At 27.3% G+C, this 22,627-nt stretch overlaps 2 protein-coding genes across 2 annotated transcripts in view; one reads left to right on the forward strand and one right to left on the reverse strand.

Annotated features, from left to right (window-relative positions):
* Positions 1–2,773: 2,773 nt before the first annotated feature.
* Positions 2,774–9,523, reverse strand: LOC114942704 (F-box only protein 21-like). The gene is made up of 8 exons (XM_085485494.1): positions 9,334–9,523; positions 8,477–8,659; positions 6,720–7,037; positions 6,197–6,638; positions 4,270–4,412; positions 3,895–4,165; positions 3,373–3,688; positions 2,774–3,172 (listed from the first exon to the last, which is right to left on the reverse strand). Exons 2-8 carry the CDS (start codon positions 8,632–8,634, stop codon positions 3,033–3,035), a joined length of 1,788 nt encoding a protein of 595 aa, XP_085341620.1. The 5' UTR covers positions 8,635–8,659; positions 9,334–9,523; the 3' UTR covers positions 2,774–3,032.
* A 163-nt stretch (positions 9,524–9,686) lies between these two features.
* Positions 9,687–22,627, forward strand: part of LOC114944012 (F-box only protein 21-like) — a 19,663-nt gene continuing 6,722 nt past the window's right edge. The window contains exons 1-2 of the mRNA XM_085485425.1: positions 9,687–9,751; positions 9,934–10,200. Of these exons, the coding sequence (XP_085341551.1) occupies positions 9,687–9,751; positions 9,934–10,200 (332 nt within the window). The remainder of the gene's footprint in view (positions 9,752–9,933; positions 10,201–22,627) is intronic.

The following is a 22,627-nucleotide window of genomic DNA, read 5'->3' on the forward strand; positions in this document are numbered from 1 at the left end:
ATTTATCACTATTTTACCATATAATGATTTTAAATCGAAAATATACCTTAAGGATAAAATATACTTCACACAAACTTATTTATTATTAAGGCATATGACTATTTGTGATTACAAAGAACATTCTATTCTAAAATCAATGAAATAGCACTCAATAATAAAAATAATATACTTTGTATCAAGAATTCCTTTTTTCTTTTTTTTGCGATGACATAATTATAATTTTGTCACTATTTAATAACTTTATAAAATTACGACAATAACACACATACACACACACACACATAAATATATATATATATATATATATATATATATATATATATTATATATAAGTATAATATTACGTGATATTAAACTGCTTCATTTTGCCGCACGTTTTTTATGTATAATTATAATTACTCATTAATTATTCTCAAATTTTCATATTTTCTATGTAATACTGAAGATGGGAAGAAGGAAGATATAACAATGACATACATGTGTATATGAACAAGAAAAATATATATATTATTTTTCAATAAACATTTGTTCTAATAAATTTATTTATATACAGGCACAATTAATTTTCACAAATTTTCGTAAAAAAAAACATTTTACATACTAAAATAATTTATTTGGACATAAATAATTAATACGCGATGTAAAGTTATATAAAATGTAATGTCCAAAATATATATGATAAAAAATAAAATTATAAACTGTTTATTTTCGTAGTAGAAAACATACAAATTCGAACTAATTTTCGGTATATATTGCATATAAACAATTTTAATATATTATTATTTAATTTTAAAAATATCAGTGTAAACTAGTTAAAAATTTGAATTCCAATATTTTAATTTGAGACTAAAAGGACGTATAAGTTATGTACATTACACACCCAGAGAGATATGATGGTTAGATCGCAATCTACAGTAAAGAATTCAAATTACTCATTGTCAGTAAATCGAATAATTTTAATATATATTATGTAAAACATATATGTTTATAGAAAATGTATGTTTATATTCTTTATATTTATGACCTACACCCTATTCGTACGTTACGCTTCGCGGCTCGCGCGAAACTGATTCTCGCACGAGGTATCACGAGTGCGAAGAAGAGGTCACGTGACCAGTGAGTAACTGGTAACGTGACCACTGGTCATGTGTCCACCGTTTTCGCGCTCGCGATACTCCGCACGTGAATTGTGAATCAGTCTCGCGCGAACCGCGTAACATGATGAACGTGTGGGATGTATCAGAGTACATTCCGTTTCATGCATGATGCGCAAAATGCATCAGTTATCGTTGTTGTTCACCAAATGTTAAACAAGGATAAATGATGCATATCATGCATGAAACGGTTAATCAGATGGAAGCACAGATATTTTGATCGAGAAAGATTCTTGTAGAAAATTTTATTTTTTTGTTTTTAAAATTAAAATATTGATTTTTATGAATCACATAATTAATAAATATATTTCTTTGCCTGCATTGCAATAATCATTTTATACATTCGTTGCAATTTGTAAAGTATTATTATCAAAGAATAATATATCTTCGTTTTGCGCACGTAATTATATTTGATTAAACTAAACACAATGAGAAAAAATATATAAAAAGATACATCTATACAAAATAGTTCTGAAACAATACAAATAGAAATTCGGCAAATTAAAATTATGTACATAATAGAAATTTAATAAATTAAAATTATATACATAATGAAAATTATGTACATAATATAAATTTGACGAATTAAAATTATTTGCATAATAGAAATTCAGCGCATTAAAATGATGTATATAATAGAAACTCGGCGAATTAAAATTATGTATAATAATAAAAATTCGACAAATTAAATTTATAGCATCAAGCAACTGTTATTGCACAGATTAACAATTTGACAGTTGTAAAATAAGCAATAGAAACTAGAAATACCTTGGAAATAAACTTACCTTTTTGGAAATCAGAGAAAAACTTTGCCACAATTTCTACACAAAAAAATATATCAAGTATGTAGTATGTATAAATAATGTATAATATTCTTATTGTCGATATTTTGAAAATGTCTTATATATTGAAAAATAAAAATTAAATCTAATTTATTAAAAATTATCTAAATCGCTTTTGTATCGCTTCATTTTAACCTTTTAAAATTGTATATAAATAGCAGGATAAAATAATAGGATAGACAATTATTTTATTATATACGTATACTTAACTGTTGTACATTTTGTCAATTAATTTTTTTATAAATTCATGTATATTAGATATGTATTTTGAAACTTAAAAACAAAAATTTTATTGTTTATATTATTGAGGCTGCAGGCTAAACTATAATGGCTGAAAACCAACAACTCGTTGATACAAAATACTTATTACTGCCATTAATAAACAAGTTAAGACGTGTATACCTAAAAATCTAAGAGATAGTTTATTATTCGTCGAGCTCGCACTTTTGCCTACGTTTCTCTTGCATTCTGTACTCTTATCTGAAATGGAATTTATTCCAAGACGAGTTATCGAACATGTGGTAGCAAAACAAATAAGTTTGCAAATTCAAGACACAGTAGTCGTTTCCCGGCGATCTATTACTTATTATTATTTAAACTCTAAATCAGAACAAAAAGATAATTTTTCATAAATAAAACTAATATTAGAATTATAATACTAATATTAGGAAAAATATAACTAATATTAAGAGAAATAAAACCAATATTTGGAAAAATAAAATTAATACTAGAAAAATAAAACTAATATTATAGATAAATTGTATTTTTTACAAGTTCTATAGTATTAAAGTAAAAGTTAATATAAAATTGAGAAATGGCGCATGCGTAGCGCACGCTTTTCTTGCTCTATAGTACATAAAAAAAGTAAATTAGCGTAATTTTATAAAGCTATTATATATGGTAACAGAATTTACACTATAATAACGTCATAGTTTACACTATATAATATTTAGTCTTAAAATATAAAATTTCTTAAAACTTTTCTTCTAAATATTGCATAATGTTATGCATAATATTAATTCGCAGATTTTGTCCTCTATGTAATTACAGCGGAGTCTTCCGGATAAAGTTTCGTTAGCATTTCATTTGGTACGTAATGCGTATTTTCGAATCTACAAAAATAGCGACCAATTTCGGAATTATCGATCCATTTCGGCGCTGCTAAAGTGAGATTACCTAAAATTAAAAAATGCAAATAAGAAACAATGTACAAAAAGTAAAATAAATAATAAACAAATTAATAAATAAAATGTATTATAAAACTGTGAACTCAATAAAAAACGAATTATAAAAAGAAATAAAGTGTTCGTAGAATATAAAAATATATAATTTTCAATAAAACACGTTCAATATGATAATATATAATGTATTCATACCTTCATTTACGTAACATATTTTATTATTATTGGTAAGAATAATATAATTTGTTTGCTGCTTTGTAAATTGATAATTGTTACAATGATTCAAAGGCAAAAAGTTTCTATCTCTTAAATAACTTTCTCTAAGCCATCTAATGCTATATAGATCTTGTGTAAAAATTTCATAACGTCTGTCTGTATGACGATCCCATCCGATTATGACGCCGTCGCAATTATTGCAATCACCACGATGTGTTACGATCATTCCTACCGCATATTTTACGTTTTTTGTTCTAATGAATTGCCCTGTTGTTTTTAAACGAAGTTCTTTGACCTGAAAGTATAATGTTATACTTTAATTTATAAATTTTGCCATTTAATTCTTAAATATATATTTATAGCATATTTACATACTCTTATTGTTAAATTATAAATAATTATAACTCATATGTATATAGCTGTACGTGAGAAAGGAGAGGGAATTTTTTATTACTTTTATAATATATTTTAATATATGCGGTGTGTATAGTGCATACATACTTCAAAGTTACTCGATTTAAATGAATAAATTCTACTACGCTGCATAATCTGAGAAATGTTGTTATAGTGGTATGTCAAATCCGCAACTCTTAGCAGTATGTTGTGTCGCAGTTCACGTGGTGATATTCGACCAAAACTTTTGCGTGGTAAAGAATCAACACAATTTAAATGCTGCAACATCTTCCGATACAGTGGTTTATAGACACGACAATCTGAGAGTTTGTGAAAAATGAAACTAAAACATCTTACATTTTTTGGATTATTCAAGTTACTGCAAAACAAAAAAATTATTTATTTATTATGCACACCTGTGTATATGTAAAAATATCTTTTAAAAGATTTTGATAATTCCAAATTTAATTTTATACTACTTACTATTTGGATTTCCAATATATACAGTGAGATAGTTCTACTCGATTACGGAATCCCATAATGTCGGAACGTAGACCAAGTCTTCTTGCCACGCTGTGATATATTATTAATAAAATAGTTTCTTGTCCATATCTACTTTTTAGTACCTATGCCAGAAATTGCAATAAATTAATGAGAGAATGACAGTATATTTAATATATAAACAAAAAAAAAGGCCATGCTCACAGTACGATTTTCTTCTTCTGACGCCACATATAGTTATAATATACATTATATAAAAAAGGTAAAAATCTTCTCTCGACCGTACTGACAAATATTATTTATTCAATCACAACGTTTCGACCCTTCTTTGAGTTCTTATCATGTGATTTGTAAAAATAAAAATAAAATACTAATTTTAAGATGTCAAAACGAACATAGTGTCGGTTTGACAACACGTCAAGACTCTTAGACGAGTTATTGGAGACTAAACGATCTTTATTATTTTGTCGTAGATATTACTTGATTGTCGATATCCTTTTGTAAATAAATAGCGTTATTATTTTTTTTAATAAAAAATATTTCAGTAATTTCTGTTTTTCTTACGTGTTTTTTACTGTGCAAATAACAGGCGAAGTCCAGTCAAAATCGTGATCGAATTCAATTTTATGTTTGCTGATAATTCATAAATTATTGGAATGCATTTTGGTGTTACTGAAATGTTTCTTTACACGTGTACACAGATGTCTTTTTGTTTGTCCGATGTATGGCGCGTTGTAATTATTACAATAAATTTCGTAAATTACTTCAATCCTTTTATCTGTAGGCAGTCTATCCTTGCCGAGTGTAATTAAATGATTCGGTTTTTTAGGAATATTATGAACAAACATTAAATCCGAAATTTTTAAAAATTCGATCGATATAGCCTAAGCTATTAACATCAGGTAGTGAAATGAAAGGAAATTTATCAACAATATTTCGCTCATTACTCGATTCATTTATGTTTCTGTGTTTTAAAAAATTAATCATTTTATTAACCCAACGATCAATTACATGTTTAGGAAAGCAGTTATTAAATAAAATCTGTTTCACGATATTAATATTCTCGTTGTGAATCTGGTCATTAGATAAAAGAATCGCGTGATCTACAAAATTAAAAATTGTGTTTATTTTATATTTAAAAGAGTGATTGGAAAACATGAATAAATCGAGTAATGAGCGAAATATTGTTGATAAGTCTCCTTTCATTTCTCTACCTTATGTTAATAGCTTAAGCAATATCGATCGAATTTTTAAAAATATCAAATTTAATGTTGTTCATAATATTCCTAAAAACCGAATTATTTAATTACACTCGGCAAGGATAGACTGCCTACAGATAAAAAGAATGAAGTAGTTTACGAAATTAATTGTAATGATTGCAACGCGTCATACATCGGACAAACAAAGAGACATCTGTGTACACGTGTAAAAAAACATTTCAGCAACACCAAAATGCATTCCAATAATTTATGAATTATCAGCAAACATAAAATTGACTTCGATCACGATTTTGACTGGACTTCGCCTATTTTGAACAGTGAAAAACACGTAAGAAAAAAAGAAATCGCTGAAATGTTTTTTATTAAGAAAAATAATAACGCTATTAATTTACAAAAGAATACCGACAATCTAAGTAATACGACAAAATTTTAAAGGTTGTTTAATCACCAATAACTCGTTTAAGAGTCTTGACGTGTTGTCAAATCGACACTATGTTCGTTTTGACATCTTAAAATTAGTATTTTATTTTTATTTTTACAAATCACTTGATAAAGACTCAAAGAAGGGTCGAAACGTTGTGATTGAATAAATAATATTTGCCAGTACGGTCGAGAGAAGATTCTTACCTTTTTTAAATTCTGTCTGGCGATTCTCAAATATCTACGTTTTTATACATTATATAACTTACATTATCTATACACATGTATTCCAAATTTGTATCGTTCACTTTGCATGGTCGAAAATTTAATTTGCCAAATATGTATTCGTCCAATGCATCGATAATTTGAATTCCTTCCGCTTCGTTCCAGTGATTATCGTCTATATTATTGTTTTTCCAATAAGAAAAAGTTTCAGCGGACGTCGAAAATATTGAATGTCCTGGATGTTTTTCTTTCAGATAATTTTGTATCTCTAGTGCGATATGATCCAAAGATTTTACTACGTACGCGTAAGTTACATCTTTTTTGATTTGTAAAATTTGTGCTACATTAAAGGCAATCCATTCCATAAGTTGCGCTTTAACAGGTAAAAAAATAAAATCGTGATAGCTTGATATTATATCAGACTTCTTTAGAAAGTTAAATAGTTTCTCGTGATAATATCTTTCGGTTAAATTGCAACCAGTTCTTCTGAAAAATTTACATATTAAAACTGTGCAAGAATATAATTTATAAAGATGTTAGCATTATAAGATATATTAAGAATCCTACCGTGAAGAATGTGTAAGCAAGCTTTTAAGCTCATCGTTGTAAAAAGAAAATATGGAGAATCTTTGATCACAATATATGAATTCTTCATAATTATTGTCTTTAAAATAAGAAGGAAATATATGTTTGAAATGCACACTATTATCGATTGTTTCATTGTGATAATGGATATATTTTATGTGAGACACGTATTTTCGTAATTGTCTCGTATAATTGATACCCAATTTTATAAATTTTATAATTTTTTTCTTGGATTTGCATTTTCTACGATTTTTAATAGTCTTAAACAATATGTCACAATATTCATTTAAAGAAGGCCATCTAAAATTGAAACAAAAAATGATTTAATAAATTATTTAAATAATATTAAAAGTTCTATTGCAGCATCATTAAACAAAATTCAGAGCAATATATTTTTAAATTAATTATAATTTTGTATTTGATTTTTACATATTTTATTTATTTAAGATACTTTACAACTTATTTAGTTAATTGATATATTATATTGATAATATCACAATTATAAAAAGTATTTTTTTTTATTTATATTCCATCATATTATACACTTGTATGCTATATTTCCAATTTCTCATTATATTATATTACATTTATTCATTACGTTATGAAAATGGATGGAAAGCCACCGTTTGCATGTGTTTTTAATAAAATTCTTTAATTATTTAAAAATATTATTTTATTATATAATGTATTTATAAAAATTATGTTTCGTGTAAAAAGCTAAAATGGGCAAGAATTATAGCAAGAATTTTGAATATTTAACTATACGCGTTATTTCCATTTTCTGCGTCTTGTCTCTCATTAAAGCGTTTTTTACGCGTTCGTTTTTATTAGATGTGTCAACTAAAAACCTTAAATAATTTTTATCGCGTTATGTCTTGAATATACAAAATTATCCAATTGTATTATATAATAAAGATTCTATCCCCGAGTCCGACGAAGAGGTAAAGCAGGCATTACATGAGTATCTTTATGTTCTTAGGTATAAAATTTTTCTAGAAATATACTGACACTTCCAGAACACTGGAACGTTTTTATTAAACGCAATGGGGACTATTTACAATTAAAAAAATAATCTAAAAGTGTGTACTTTTTGTATCCGAAAAATTACGAGATGAATAGTGTTTAATAAAATGAAAATTTTTTTTAGTGAACTTACTTAATAGCCATTGTTCATTAGAATCTTTTTAACAATTTGTTTTAATAAATGTATATTGATTTTCTTATTAAATTTTAAATATATCGAAATATATATAAAATTTATTAAATATCCCGAAAATTATCACACTTTATTATTTGTTTTCATCTGTTAATGATTACGAATTTGAAATGAAAGAAAAGTAATAAATAAATTGGACGACGATTTTCGAATGTATATAATCCAAAATTATAAAAAATGCATAATTATAAGAAATCGCTATATTTCTACAAAACAATAATACCATATAGATAACACATACATATTTTGATTGAAACAATAATTGTTAAGCAAATGTAACTCACAATGCAAATCGAGACACATATCTAATCGTCACATGGTCGCAAAAGAAAGATACAATATTACGAGAATCGACTTGAATTGTTTTTTTAGAAGATTATTTAATAGATTCTGTTTTATTCTACTCTGTATTTTATTGTAATCTTTATATTTGTAATTTTTAAGATATAACTTTCAATTATACAAAACTGATGATGCAATGTTTGATCTATTATTGTAAAATATACAAACAACAAAAACTTACCTTTGAGAAAATTTTCTGTCCCAATACTTTGCATAGCTGGCTACATAACGAAATTGTTTGCAAACGCATTGGAAATTAATAATATCCTCGATGGTGATATCCTTGTAGCCGAGAATGATGGGTATCAATTCCTTTGGTAAGGATTTTATCGTTTTCATTATGACAAAAATTCGAGAAAGATCACTATAGAAAATTATATAAATCGAAGTGATTGCAACAAATTATTCGCGTATAATTATTAAAAATTTCGATTCGCATAACACGTGTTCGATGTGAATGCTACGGACGTTGTTCATGCTTTGTCCACATTTTTCTGAAAATTCTACATGCGAACCTAAAGTTTGCTCCCTCCCGTCGTGCACGGTGTCACGTGATGCATACCATAAGAAAAGAGAAAAAAGAAAAAAAATGTATTGTTGGAAATTCTATTGTTCCATTTTTATTTTACAATGACCCTTCAAGACAGAAGAAGACCGAGAATTGCAGAATAATATTAAATTAACACGAATAAAGAGTAGCAGAAAATACATTAAAAAATTTCTAATTTATTTATCCTGCAGTTTTAGTTTTTACAAATAATGAGCAAGATATTGAGTGAGTTTGAAAGTAATTCACTATTTTTTACATAATTGTAAGAATTTGAAAAATCAACAGAAATCAAATAAAATCATCGCGTCTCCTTGCTTATGACACTCCTTGTTGTAAGAAATATACAGGGTGTCTCAGACCTATCATATAATCTGTTAATAGCACATTTCTAAAAACTGTAACCCAAACTCTATTTATTATATTTCTCTCATACAAGAATGCACTACCTAAAAGATTTATTGGGATTCAAAGAAATTGCAAATTTTTACCTGTTAACCTAAAGTGCTCCTCTTCGTCGTGTATAATTTAGTCAGGATGTGTGTGAGGATATATATATGTATATTATGTTCCAGTAAAATGTATTTATTTGCGATCCGATGTGTATATATATTATACTGTAGAGTCGATACAGACGCCGGAGCCGCTGGTAACGCCGCCAGAATAAGTACTTTCTCAGATTGTCAGACTGTGTCAAAAACTGTGTCGCACACTCAAATATCCTCACCTTTATACTCGCTTGTCTAAAATATTCCCACCCCAAAGTACCGGACCAATCGGAGTAATTTTACACAAAATTGTTTGGTGCTCGCGAAAACAATAATTCTTACGAACGAGAGAGATTATGTTGACGGTCGCACAAATAAATAAAAATATAACGCATAATAAAACTAAACCGTCTAAGGACAAGTAAACGAAAATATAAATAAAATAGATTAACATCTCTCTCGCTTTCCTTTCCCTTATACATACGGCAATAAAGTTAAAATATATAAAAATGCTTACATATATATATGTATATACATACATACATACATATGCAATGTGTATATTTTTATATTCGCTTTGCTTTTTATTTCCTAATTTACTAGCGGGAGAAATCACGAAGTCGTCCACTGTTGCGGAGAATCCGGAGTGATTTCTGGAATAGAGGGTAGAAATCACGAAGTCGTCCGCTGTTGCGGAGAATCCGGAGTGATTTCTGGAATAGAGGGTAGAAATCACGAAGTCGTCCGCTGTTGCGGAGAATCCGGAGTGATTTCGGAAGAAGCGGATAGAAATCACGAAGTCGTCCGCTGTTGCGGAGAATCCGGAGTGATTTCTGGGAGAAAGGTAGGAGAAGGATCAAAGGGTGTGAGGTAAATAATTGGGTTACCGAATCCAACGGCGAACCCAAAGACTCTAGTTTTTATGATTTGATTAAACTCCCGGGAATTGTACGAAGTATTGGTGTGAATGTGTTAGGTAGACTTACTACTTATCAAGAAGAACCTTGGTCAGCTGGAGGTGGCTCGGTGGTTGACGACGGCTGGGATTTCGTTTTGCGAAATTAATACTAACAGAATTAATAATTCTTTCGGTTGAACACTCAAATAAAACTAGTTGAAGTTTGCGAACGAGATGAGACTGACTGAATGAGAATGAATAAGAATCGAGAGAAAAAGCCTGTGTGTCGCTCGCACGGTGTTACTCATATATAAACTTCCTTACTCCTCCTTCTCCATTAGTTGTTAATATCCCCGACGAATAAGGAAATTTTCAATGACGCTTTGGAGGCGTCCTTTGGTTTTGAAAATTAATATGATTGTTTCGGGCTTTGTTTAGAGTCCTGGGTTTCGACCAATGGAGAATTTGTTCTTATAGAGGGAGGTTGATATTTTATTGCTCCTCTAGTTGTGACTCAAGCAGATATCGCGGCCGGTGATCTGTCAGGCGAGGATTGTTTAGGTCATAGACGATAATCACTGGAACGAAGCGGAAGGAATTCAGATTATCGATGCATTGGACGAGTACATATTTGGCAAATTAAATTTTCGATCGTGCAAAGTAAACAATACAAATCTGGAATACATGTGTATAGATAATGTAAGTTATATAATATAATGAATATTATAACTATATGTGGCGTCAGAAGAAAAAAATCGTACTGTGAGCATGGCCGTTTGTTTGTTTATATATTAAATATACTGTTATTATTCTCTCAATAATTTATTGCAATTTCTGGCATAGGTACTAAAAAGTAGATTTGGACAAGAAATGATTTTATTAATAATATATCACTGCGTGGCAAGAAGACTTGGTCTACGTTCCAACATTGTGGCATTTGGTGATCGATTAGAACTATTTTACTGTATATATTAAAAATCCAAATAGTAAGTAATATAAAATTAAATTTGGAATTATCGAAATCTTTTAAAAAATATTTCTACATATACACAGGTGTGCATAATAGATAAATATATTGTTTGCTTTGCAGTGGCACGATTAATCCAAAAAATGTAAGATGTTTTAGTTTATTAATGTTTGAGAAATTCCAGTATTGTTGTGTCAATAAACCACTGTATCGGAAGTGGCAGTATTTTTATGGTAATGATTCTTTACCATGCAAAAGCTTAAGTTGAATATCACCATGTGAACTGCGAGACAGGATACTGCTAAGAGTTGCGGATTTGACATACCACTATAACAATATTTTTCAGATTATGCAGCGTAATAAAATTTATTCATTTGGTAAAAGTGACTTTGAAGTATGTATGCACTATACACACCGCATATATTAAAATATATTATAATAGTAATAAAAAATTTTCTCTCCTTTCTCTTTGACATGTACAGCTATATACATATGAGTTATAGTTATTTATAATTTAACAATAAGGGTAATTAAATTTGCTATAAATGTATATTTTAGAATTAAATGGCAATAAAAGATTTTTAACTTTGCCGGTGTCGGTCAATGAATTGCTTTCTAATTTGGTTTTAAATGGCAAAAAATGATAAATTAAAGTAAAACATTAAATTTTCAGATTAGAACACTTTGTTTAAAAAAAACAGAGCAATTCATTAGAACAAAGGACGTAAAATTTGCGGTAGGAATGATTGTAACACATCGTGATTATTGCGAAATCAATAATTGCGACGGCGTCATAATCGGATGGGATCGTGAGACAGACAGACGTTATGAAATTTTTGACACCTGAATCTAAATAGCTATAGATGGCTTAGAGAAAGTTATTTAAGAGATAGAAACTTTTTGCCTTTGAATCATTGTAACAATTATGAATTTACAAAGCAGCAAACAAATTATATTATTCTTACCAATAATAATAAAATATGTTACGTAAATGAAGGTATGAATACATTATATATTATCATATTGAACGTGTTTTATTAAAAAATTATATATTTTTATATTCTACGAACACTTTATTTCTTTTTATAATTCGTTTTTTATTGATTTCACAGTTATATAATACATTTTATTTATTAATTTGTTTATTATTTATTTTACTTTTTGTACATTGTTTCTTATTTGCATTTTTTAATTATAGGTAATCTCACTTTAGCAGCGCCGAAATGTATCGATAATTACGAAATTGGTCGTAATTTTTGTAAATTCGAAAACACGCATTACGTACAAAATGAAATGCTAACGAAACTTTACCCGGAAGACTCCGCTGTAATTACATAGAGGACAAAATCTGCAAATTAATATTATGAATAACATTATGCAGTATTTAGAAGAAAAGTTTTAAGAAATTTTATATTTTAAGACTTAATATTATATAGTGTAAACTATGACGTTATTATAGTGTAAATTCTGTTACTCTATATAATAGCTTTATAAAATTACGCTAATTTACTTTTTTTATGTACTATAGAACAAGAAAAGCGTGCGCTACGCATGCGCCATTTCTCAATTTTATATTAACTTTTACTTTAATACTTTAGAACTTGTCAAAAATACAAGTTACCTATAACATTAGTTTTATTTTTCTAGTATTAATTTTGTTTTTCCAAATATTGGTTTTGTTTCTCCAAATATTAGTTTTATTTTTCTTAATATTAGTATTATAATTCTAATATAAGTTTTATTTATGAATAATTAACTTTTTGTTCTGATTCAGGGTCTAAATAATAATAATTAATAGATTGCCGGAAAACGACTACTATGTCTTGAATTTGCAAACTCATTTGTTTTGCTACCACATGTTCGATAACTCGTCTTGGACTAAATTCCATTTCAGATAAGAGTACAGAAAGCAAGAGAAACGTAGGCAAAAGTGCAAGCTCGACAAGTAATAAACTATTTCTTAGATTTTCAGATATACACGTCTTAACTCGTTTATTAATGGCAGTAATAGGTATTTTGTATCAACGAGTTGTTGGTTTTCAGCCATTATAGTTTAGCCTGTAGCTGTATTTCGGAGCTTTCCTCTTTTTCTCAATGCTGTATAATGATAATTAATTGACTACATTCAATAATATAAACAATAAAATTTTTAAATTTAACGTATAAGACGGGCAACAAGAGCCAAATCGCGGATGACAATGCGTTATCCTAACGAAACTAAATAATTTTCCGTTAGAATTAAATACCGGTGCACCAAATTTTACTTGGACACGGCCAAGATTTTAAATATGAAATAATCTTGCATTCATTTATTTATTTTCCGTAGGGGGGTTAAAAGGGGTATTGAAATTAAATCTCAAATATGAGATTATTTCATATTTAAAATCTTGGCCGTGTCCAAGTAAAATTTGGTGCCTTGTGCACCGGTATTTAATTCTAACGGAAAATTATTTAGTTTCGTTAGGATAACGCATTGTCATCCGCGATTTGGCTCTTGTTGCCCGTCTTATACGTTAAATTTATATTTATATTACAGAGCCTTGTTAAAACTCTTATAATAAAATTTTTGTTTCTAAGTTCCAAAATACATATCTAATATACATGAATTTATAAAAAAATTAATTGACAAAATCTACATTGCAGCAGTTAAGTATACATATATAATAAAATATTGTTTATACTATTATTTTATCCTGCTATTTATATACAATTTTAAAAGATTTAAATAAAGAGATACAAAAGCGATTTAGATAATATATAATAAATTATAAGTATTTAATCAGTCATAATAAATTATATGTTAAAATGACGTCATTTTGACATCTAATGACGTCTTTCGAAATCAGAATGACGAATGCTTGTTACATCTGTGGTTATTATTAACATTATAGTGTATTTTTCTGTGTGTGTGTATATATATATACACATATAATATTTTTTTTGCGTTGCATCGTCGAAAAAAGGATCGAACATTACCTCTGCATTTTCGTGGGTTGCATCTCGCAAACGTTATCTCACTTCCGTCTCCTACAAGGGGATGCGACGACGGGGTGTAGATCGAAACACAAACCTCCGTACGTCCGTACAAAGCGACGAGCGAGAGAAAGAGAGAGAGAGAGAGAGAGAGAGAGAGCCAGACCCATTTCACCCCCATGCACCATCGCGAACCCATATTCGTAACCCAACTAACTTGTGTTAATACGCGACAACTCGTACGGACGAATCGCAGAGATATTACATTTATTCAAATTCTGCACAAATGTATCATAGTGTTCTAATATAACTAATTTTTTATACTTTTCTACTATTTTTTATTTACTGATTAATTTGTTATACTTACTATTTGTTTTACTTTCGAAAAGAGGACCAAAACGTTTCTATTTTTGAGTTATTCTTTAGACATTTGATATTTGTACTTTTTTGCAACTCACGACTTTTCAATAATTTTTTATATATTTTATACTGTTTGTTATAAAATAATTTTTTGTTCTGTGTTATTAGAATCATGTTTCAATCTGGCATTAAGTATCTCACAAATTATAAAAAAAATGTTAATAATATACGCAATTTGCTCCTTAAAGCCTTTTCTCGTTTCACATAATTAAATTAAAAATGAAATTTTTGAGTAATTTAGATTTAAATTTTTATATAATTTAATGATTTTAATATATATTTGTTTCTTATGTATATATATATATTACATACACAAAAGCAAAATATATTTTTAATATCTTGAATTCGTAATATAAATACAAGATTCGTTCGTACGATATAAAAAAGCAAACTGAAAACGTTCCTATTATATAAAAAAAAGAGGGATAAATATTTATAGTGGCAAAAGAGTATGAAAATTAAAATAACAATAGTGATGTAAAAGCAGTTGCATATATTGTATGCGGAAATGACATTTTTATTACTGCCGATAATGTCATGTCATCAATGATCTCTTTTGAATACTTTATCATTGTTATCGAAAGATTTCTGTCTTTTAATCGTGCGTGCGTTTGTGTTAAATAAACTAAATATTATTGTTATAACAAAATATATTGCTATCCATTTTGATGGTGTATGTGCGAAGTGTCAGAAAGTTTGTGAATAACATCTCGCAAACGACGTATCTGTGCAAATAAGCACAAATTGAAATATCTGTGCATTTTCTTGCAAAATCATATACTTCTAAAATTTTTAATACGGCAATTCTGGGACACTCTGTATATATTTGCAAAAAAATTGAAAGGCTTTAAAATACTATTCATTTTGAAATATACATGTTAAAATAATACGACTAAACTTCTATTGTCATTTAAAGTGTATGAAGGGATAGCTATCTCTATAAAGAAGAAGATAGAACGGTGGCTAAAAGGCTTTGTGGATGATAGATTTCGATCTTGTCATGAGGAATCGTTCGAGATGTCCATCAACGGTCCATCAACCAAACAATTTTATATGATGCACATTTTATATTCTGAACGAGTGATACATTTTTTATACTATACTGATCAATTTTTTATACTTACTATTTTTTTACTTACTGACTAATTTTTTATACTTACTTACTATTTTTTACTTACTGATCAATTTTTTATACTTACTTATTATATTTTTTATTTTTGAAAAGAAAGTCAAATCGTTTATATATTTTCGTGTTATTCTTTAGACACATAATATTTGTACTTTTTTGTGATTCACGACTTTTTAATAATTTTTTATCTACCCTATAGTATTTGTTATAAAATAATTTTTTGTTTTAAGTTATAAGAGTCAATCTGGCATTAAGTATCCCACAACATATAAAACAAATGGTAATATACGCAATTTACTTCTCAAAGCCTTTTCTCATCTCACGTTATAAAATTAAAAATTAAATACTTGAGTAATTTAAAATTCAATTTTTATATAATTTAATGATTTGAATATCTATATGTCTCATATGTATATATTTTACATTCACAAATGCAAAATACATTTTTACTATCTTGAATTCGTAATATAAACACAAGATTTGGTCGTACAATATAAGAAATGCAAACTGAAAACGTTCGTATTATATAAAGAAAGGAGGGATAAATATTTATAATAACAAAAGAGTATAAAAATTAAAATAACGACAGTATTGTGTAAAAGCAGTTGGATATACTATATGCGGATTTACTAAATAGGAGAAGATTGTCTCGAAATGACATTTTTATTACAGCCGATAATGTTACGTTATCAATGGTCTCTTTTGAATACTTTATCATTGTTAGAGAAAGTGCCAAAAAGTTGTTGAGTGAATAATATCTCGCAACAAACTGACATTGAAATATTCGTGCATCTTCGCAAAATCTTAAACTTCTGAAAAAATAATTTAATGCACTAAGCAAAGTTACAATATTATTCGTAAGATGTGTGTATTATACAAACTTAAGATGTAAATAATATATAGTAATGTCTAACTTAAAATATGTTTGTTTTATTTCGCGTGGCAGGCTCTAGAATAATAATGATAATAATAAAAATATTTGAAAAAAACTGTTCTGATAATGAAATCTACTATAAAAATCATGATTCTGCCAAAATTCAAGTATTTTCTTTATATAATGATAATTGTACTACAATTTCGTGAAATTTTGGATATATGTTTGTGTGTGTATGTAAGGGGGAGAGAGTAAAAGGTTTGTATTTATCTACAGAGAAACTATTTTCTAATAATTTCGCATCTAATAATAATAATGATCAAAGAAGGAAATATAATGTTTTGTTACACCATTTACGAAATTGTTTCTTTCTCCTAACAGCTGTTTGAAAATAATTTCAGAAAATTGACATTATGAAAAAAAAGTTAGATTAGACAATAATATAAAAATCATACTGTCAGTTGGCTTCAATACCCTATAACATTAAAGTGATATATAAAATATAAATTTTTTAAATTTAATAAAAATTTGAAATACTACAATGTGGAAAGTATATACATAAATAATAAATGTAAACCATGATGATGGAAGATATTAGAATTAATGCGCGTGATTTTGATATAGATATACCTATATAATTTACAAAGTATATAAATATGCAAAGATATGCGAATAAGCAATTTATTAAATCATATTCTTAAAAAAGATTTTGGATGTTTTTTTTAATTTTTATAATGAAATATAAAATTTTAATAATTATAGATTATCACAAATCGTCAGTACATTTAATATTATCAATATATAACGTAAATAAGAATAAATATTTTATTTAGTATTTTCTGATAGCATGTATATATATATGTATGTCGTTAATATTTTATTATTTTACAAAATTAAATTCTAAAAGAGTGATGGCAAAAAGACTGTTTTTTTATATTAATTATTCGCATTTTGACGATGTTTCGGACGTTAACAACATTGGAACGAAAGAATTCCCTGATCTAAATGTAACTAAAATAGTTGATAGTACCGACAATTTATTCGACTACTAAATAGTTTTATTCATTATCGATATAATCGGTAACTTTTATCATATTTCAATTATTAAAGATTAAATGTATTTATTTTTTAGTTTGAAATATTTCGAATTTTTGTATGTTAATATTTAAAAGATATATTGCTATGTAATTTAATATATATTAAAATCACTAATAGTTATTGAAGTATAAAGACTTAAAGATTGCGACGTTGTCAAACATATTTTAAGAAATAATTTGAACTTTTAATACTGTTTAAAAATACATTATTTTGAAGCTATGAAGTAATCACGTACTAAAAGTGCGAAGGAAGAAATAGACATTACTTCTATAGAAAATTTATTTAAATCTCTTAAAGTTATTCAGCTTTAATAAAATATTGAAAAATTTTAATAAGGCAGAGTTACATTTGTATATTCAAACTTTATAATTTACTCATAATTCTCTTTAATAATCCATTTTATATTTATTTTTTATCATTTTACTTAGATTTTCTGAACACATTGTTTGTCGATTTCGCTCCAAATACCTTCTGTGTGTATGTGTGTGTGCAAAATGTCCCAAAATTAAACAATTATTTTGCCAGTATCTTCTACAAGAAATTACAATAAGAAAATATATAAACATTCCTTTATAAACGTTTAATTTTATTATCAAGCGACATTAAACAAAGGAAAAAATATGTATCTTTTGTTTCAATTTAAAATACTATCTGATATTAATTTTGGATCTCCAAAAACAAAAAATTATGCATAATTTATACATTATTTAACAGTTTAATTAAAATTAAATTTAACTATTTTTTAAAGTAAAATTTAAAACTTATAACTCTTAAATTTTCCGATATATATATAAGACACTTGAAATATTCATATATTAAATAGATTGAAAAACTGAGAACCAGTTATTTAGTTTTTATGCATATGCGTATAAATATTAATTTAAAAATTATATGTAGAATTATATATATATATATGTATAAATTTTATTAATGCTTATAAATATAAATTAAAAAAACATGTGTAAAATTATATGTTTATGTTGTTAAACCTTCGTTTTTGTATCAACTTTTTATTATCTGATACATTTCTAAGTGTCAATGTTAGAAGAAGTTGTGCCTTGCAATGAAGCTCACACTCTTTCCGGAATCAGAGAAAGTTTTTCAATTTCTGCGAAACAATAATATCAAGCATGTATGTGAGATAGTAATAGCTCTTATTATCTATTTTTTGAAATGCATGTCTCAAATATTTCAAAAAGAATAATTAAATCTATTTTAATTTAAAAAATATATAACGTTTTCGCGCATTTCATTCCATTGCTTTTCAAAATCGCAAGTGAACAAAATGATCACACGTATAATATTATTATGCAGTAGATTGTGTCAATAATTTTTTCAAATGCATGTACATATTATATATATTTTAAAAGAGCTAAATTATGCATGGATTCAGACGATATTTATTAAGACAATCAAAAGAGAAAAATTCATAATTTGTAACAGGTTGCACCGGTAGACTCAAACAACATGGAACTATTCGAATTCGTAGCCGGGGATAATTATAAAGTATGTATATGAGATAGTGCTCTTATTATCGATTTTTTGAGAAACGCATGTCTTATATATATGGAACAAGAATAATTAAAAATAACTCTTAGTTTATTCAATTCAAAAATAATTAAATCTATTTTAAAAAATATATACCATTTTCGCGCGTATCATTCTATTATAGCTTTTCAAAATTGCAAGTAAACACACAAATGATCACATCTACAATATTATATATTATGCAGTAGATTGTGTCAATAATTTTTTTAAACCCATGTACATATTATATATATTTTAAAACAGCTAAATTGTGCATGCATTCATTGTCAGTCGATATATTTATTAAGACACTCAAAAAGAACATTCAAATTTCGTTATTAAATTAAACTTTTAAACTCTTAACTTAATTTTTTTAAACTCTAAACTTTTTAACTTTTTTGGGGGCGCGTGCTTGTTCGATAGTTAATGTTTGCCAATATCTCATCGGGAGAGAATATTTCATCCGGAGCAATAATTTGGTGTTGTACAGGTAGTATATTGTATTTCACTGCATTTATTCGTGTCACAAAGAATACAAACTTTTACTCTCACCGAGAAAAACCGTGTTACGCGAACGCAAGTCAATTCTATCTGTCTCTTCGAGGCCGCGCATTGTCTCGCTTCTTTCGATCATTCCACGATCTTATTTTATATTTAGGTGATTAGACTATCTATTATTTTGAGGTACTCTCGCTTTTTATTATGTTTGAGAATCAAAATTTACCTTCGTCATGTTAGTCGCTTATTTGTTTATTTATTATTTTGTGTCACCGGTCGCGATATCTTTAACACGCGTCGCTTGTAATTTACATTTTATTTTATATATATTTTATGTGCTTGTGCATTATCGCCACAACACGTTTAATATAATATATAATATATTTATACTTTCATTTACGTAAACATATTTATATTTTATTATTATTGGTAAGACTTAATATGATTTGTTTGTTGCTCTCTAAATTGATAATTGTGACAAATGATTCAACGGCAAGAAGTCTATTTCTATTATATAATTTATTGTAGTCCATTTGTCGCTATTTAGATCGTGTGTCAGAATTTCATAACGTCTGTCTGTATGACGATCCCATTTGATTATGACGCCGTCGCAATTATTGCAATCATCACGATGTGTACGATCATTCCTACCGCAAATTTTACGTCCTTTGCTCTAATGAATTGCCCTGTACTTTTAAACAAAATACTTTGATCTGAAAGTATAATGTTACACTTTAATTTATCATTCTTGCCATTTAATTCTAAAATATACATTTCTAACAAATTTAATTACCTTTATTGTTAAATTATGAATATACTATAACTCATATGTATATAGCTTTACGTGTCAAAAAGAAAGGAAAAAGAATTTTTTATTACTATTAAATATATTTTAAAATAAATATGCAGTATGTATAGTGCATACATACTTCAAAGCTACTTGTATGAAAAAAATAAATCCTTTTACGCTGCATAATCTGAGAAATGTTGTTATAGTGGTATGTCAAATCTGCAACTTTTAGCATTATCTCGTTTCGCATATCACATCGTACTTTTGTATTAAAGCTTTCGCATTGTAAAAATGCTCACATAATAAATGCTGCAACCTCCATCAATCCAGTTTATTGACAAAACAATCCGGAAATTTCTTAAAAATTAAACTAAAACATCTTTCATTTTCTGGATTAATCGTGCCACTGCAAAGCAAACAAATTATTTATCTATTATGAGCACCTGTGTATGTAGAAATACCTTTTAAAAGATTCAATAATTCCAAATTAATTTTATACTACTTACTATCTAGATTTCCAGTATATACAGTGAAATATATCTGATCGTTCACCGAATCCTATAATGTCGGAACGAAACCAAGTCTTCTTGCCACGCTGTGATATATATAAAATCATTTCTTGTCCATACCTACTTTTTAGTACCTATGCCAAAAATACAATAAATTAATGAGGAAAATGACAGTATTTTTAATATATAAACAACCAAATGGCCATACTCACAGTACGATTTTCTTCTTTTGACGCCACCATATAGTTATAATATACATTATATAACTTACATTATCTATACACATGTATTCCAGATTTGTATCGTTCACTTTGCATGGTCGAAATTTAATTTGCCAAATATGTATTCGTCGAATGCATAGATAATCTGAATTCCTTTCGCTTCGTTCCAGTGATTATCGTCTATATTAGTGTTTTTCCAATAAAAAAAAGTTTTAGCGGACGTCAAAATATCCAATAATCTGGATGTTTTTCTTTTAGATATTTTGTACCTCTAGTGCGATATGATCCAAAGATTCTACTACGTACGCGGTAAGTTACATTCTGTTGAATTTGTAAAGTTTGTGCTACATTAAAGTAGTCCATTCCATAAGCCACGCGTACTCTGAGATAAGAAAATTTGTGCAATCTTAATTTTATATTATATTTCGATATAGAGTTAAATAGTTTCTCGTGATAATATCTTTTCGGTTAAATCGCAATCAGTTCTTCTGAAAAATTTACATATTAAAACTGTGCTATGAACATAATCTATAGAGATGTAGCACTATAAGATATATTAAGAATCTTACCGTGGAGAATATGTAAGCAAGTATTTAAGCCTCATCATTGTAAAAAGAAAATTGAGAGAATTTTTGATTATAATAAAATACCCTCCTCATAATTATGTATGACTAAATAATGATCATATAAAGGAATTATATGTTCAAAATTCACACAAACTATCGATTGATACTTTGTTAGAACATGCATAATATCTCTTTGTGACACGTATTTTGATATATATATATGTGGGCTCGTATAAATTGATACCCCAAACGTTCTATAAGGGAGTTATCAGATAAACTTTGTTTCTTAGATTTGTATTCTTCATGCATCTTCTAGTCTTAGTGTCGACAATATGTCACAATATTTGTTTAAAGAAGCCATCTTTCAAAAAATTAAAACACAATGATTTGCTAAAATTTCAAACATCCTATTAAGAGTTTGTCCATTGCAAGGATCATTAATCAAAAGTCAGTTGGTATTATATTTTATTAAAATCAGGAATAATTATAATTTTTTTAAATTAATTTCTTACCTATTCATATTATTATTTTATAGATCCATTCACAATTATTCAATTCACTTGATATAATTTTATAATATTACAAATTATATAAAACATGTTCATTATTTTATTTATATTTCATCAAATTATACATTTGATATCCCTATAATTTTTAATTTCTAATTATAATTATATTTGACATTTTTATTACAAAGTAAAGAACTTCTCTCGACCGTCTGGCAACTATATTTATTTAAATCACAATGTTTTGACCCCTGTTTTGATCCTTATCATGTGGATTCCTGTAAAATCAAATAAAATGTATATTCTAGCGATGAATCCCAG

The sequence above is a fragment of the Nylanderia fulva genome, unplaced genomic scaffold (genome assembly GCF_048542155.1).
Source record: "Nylanderia fulva isolate GAGA-0341 unplaced genomic scaffold, ASM4854215v1 Scaffold37, whole genome shotgun sequence".
In the NCBI taxonomy this organism is placed as follows: Eukaryota; Metazoa; Arthropoda; class Insecta; order Hymenoptera; family Formicidae; genus Nylanderia; species Nylanderia fulva.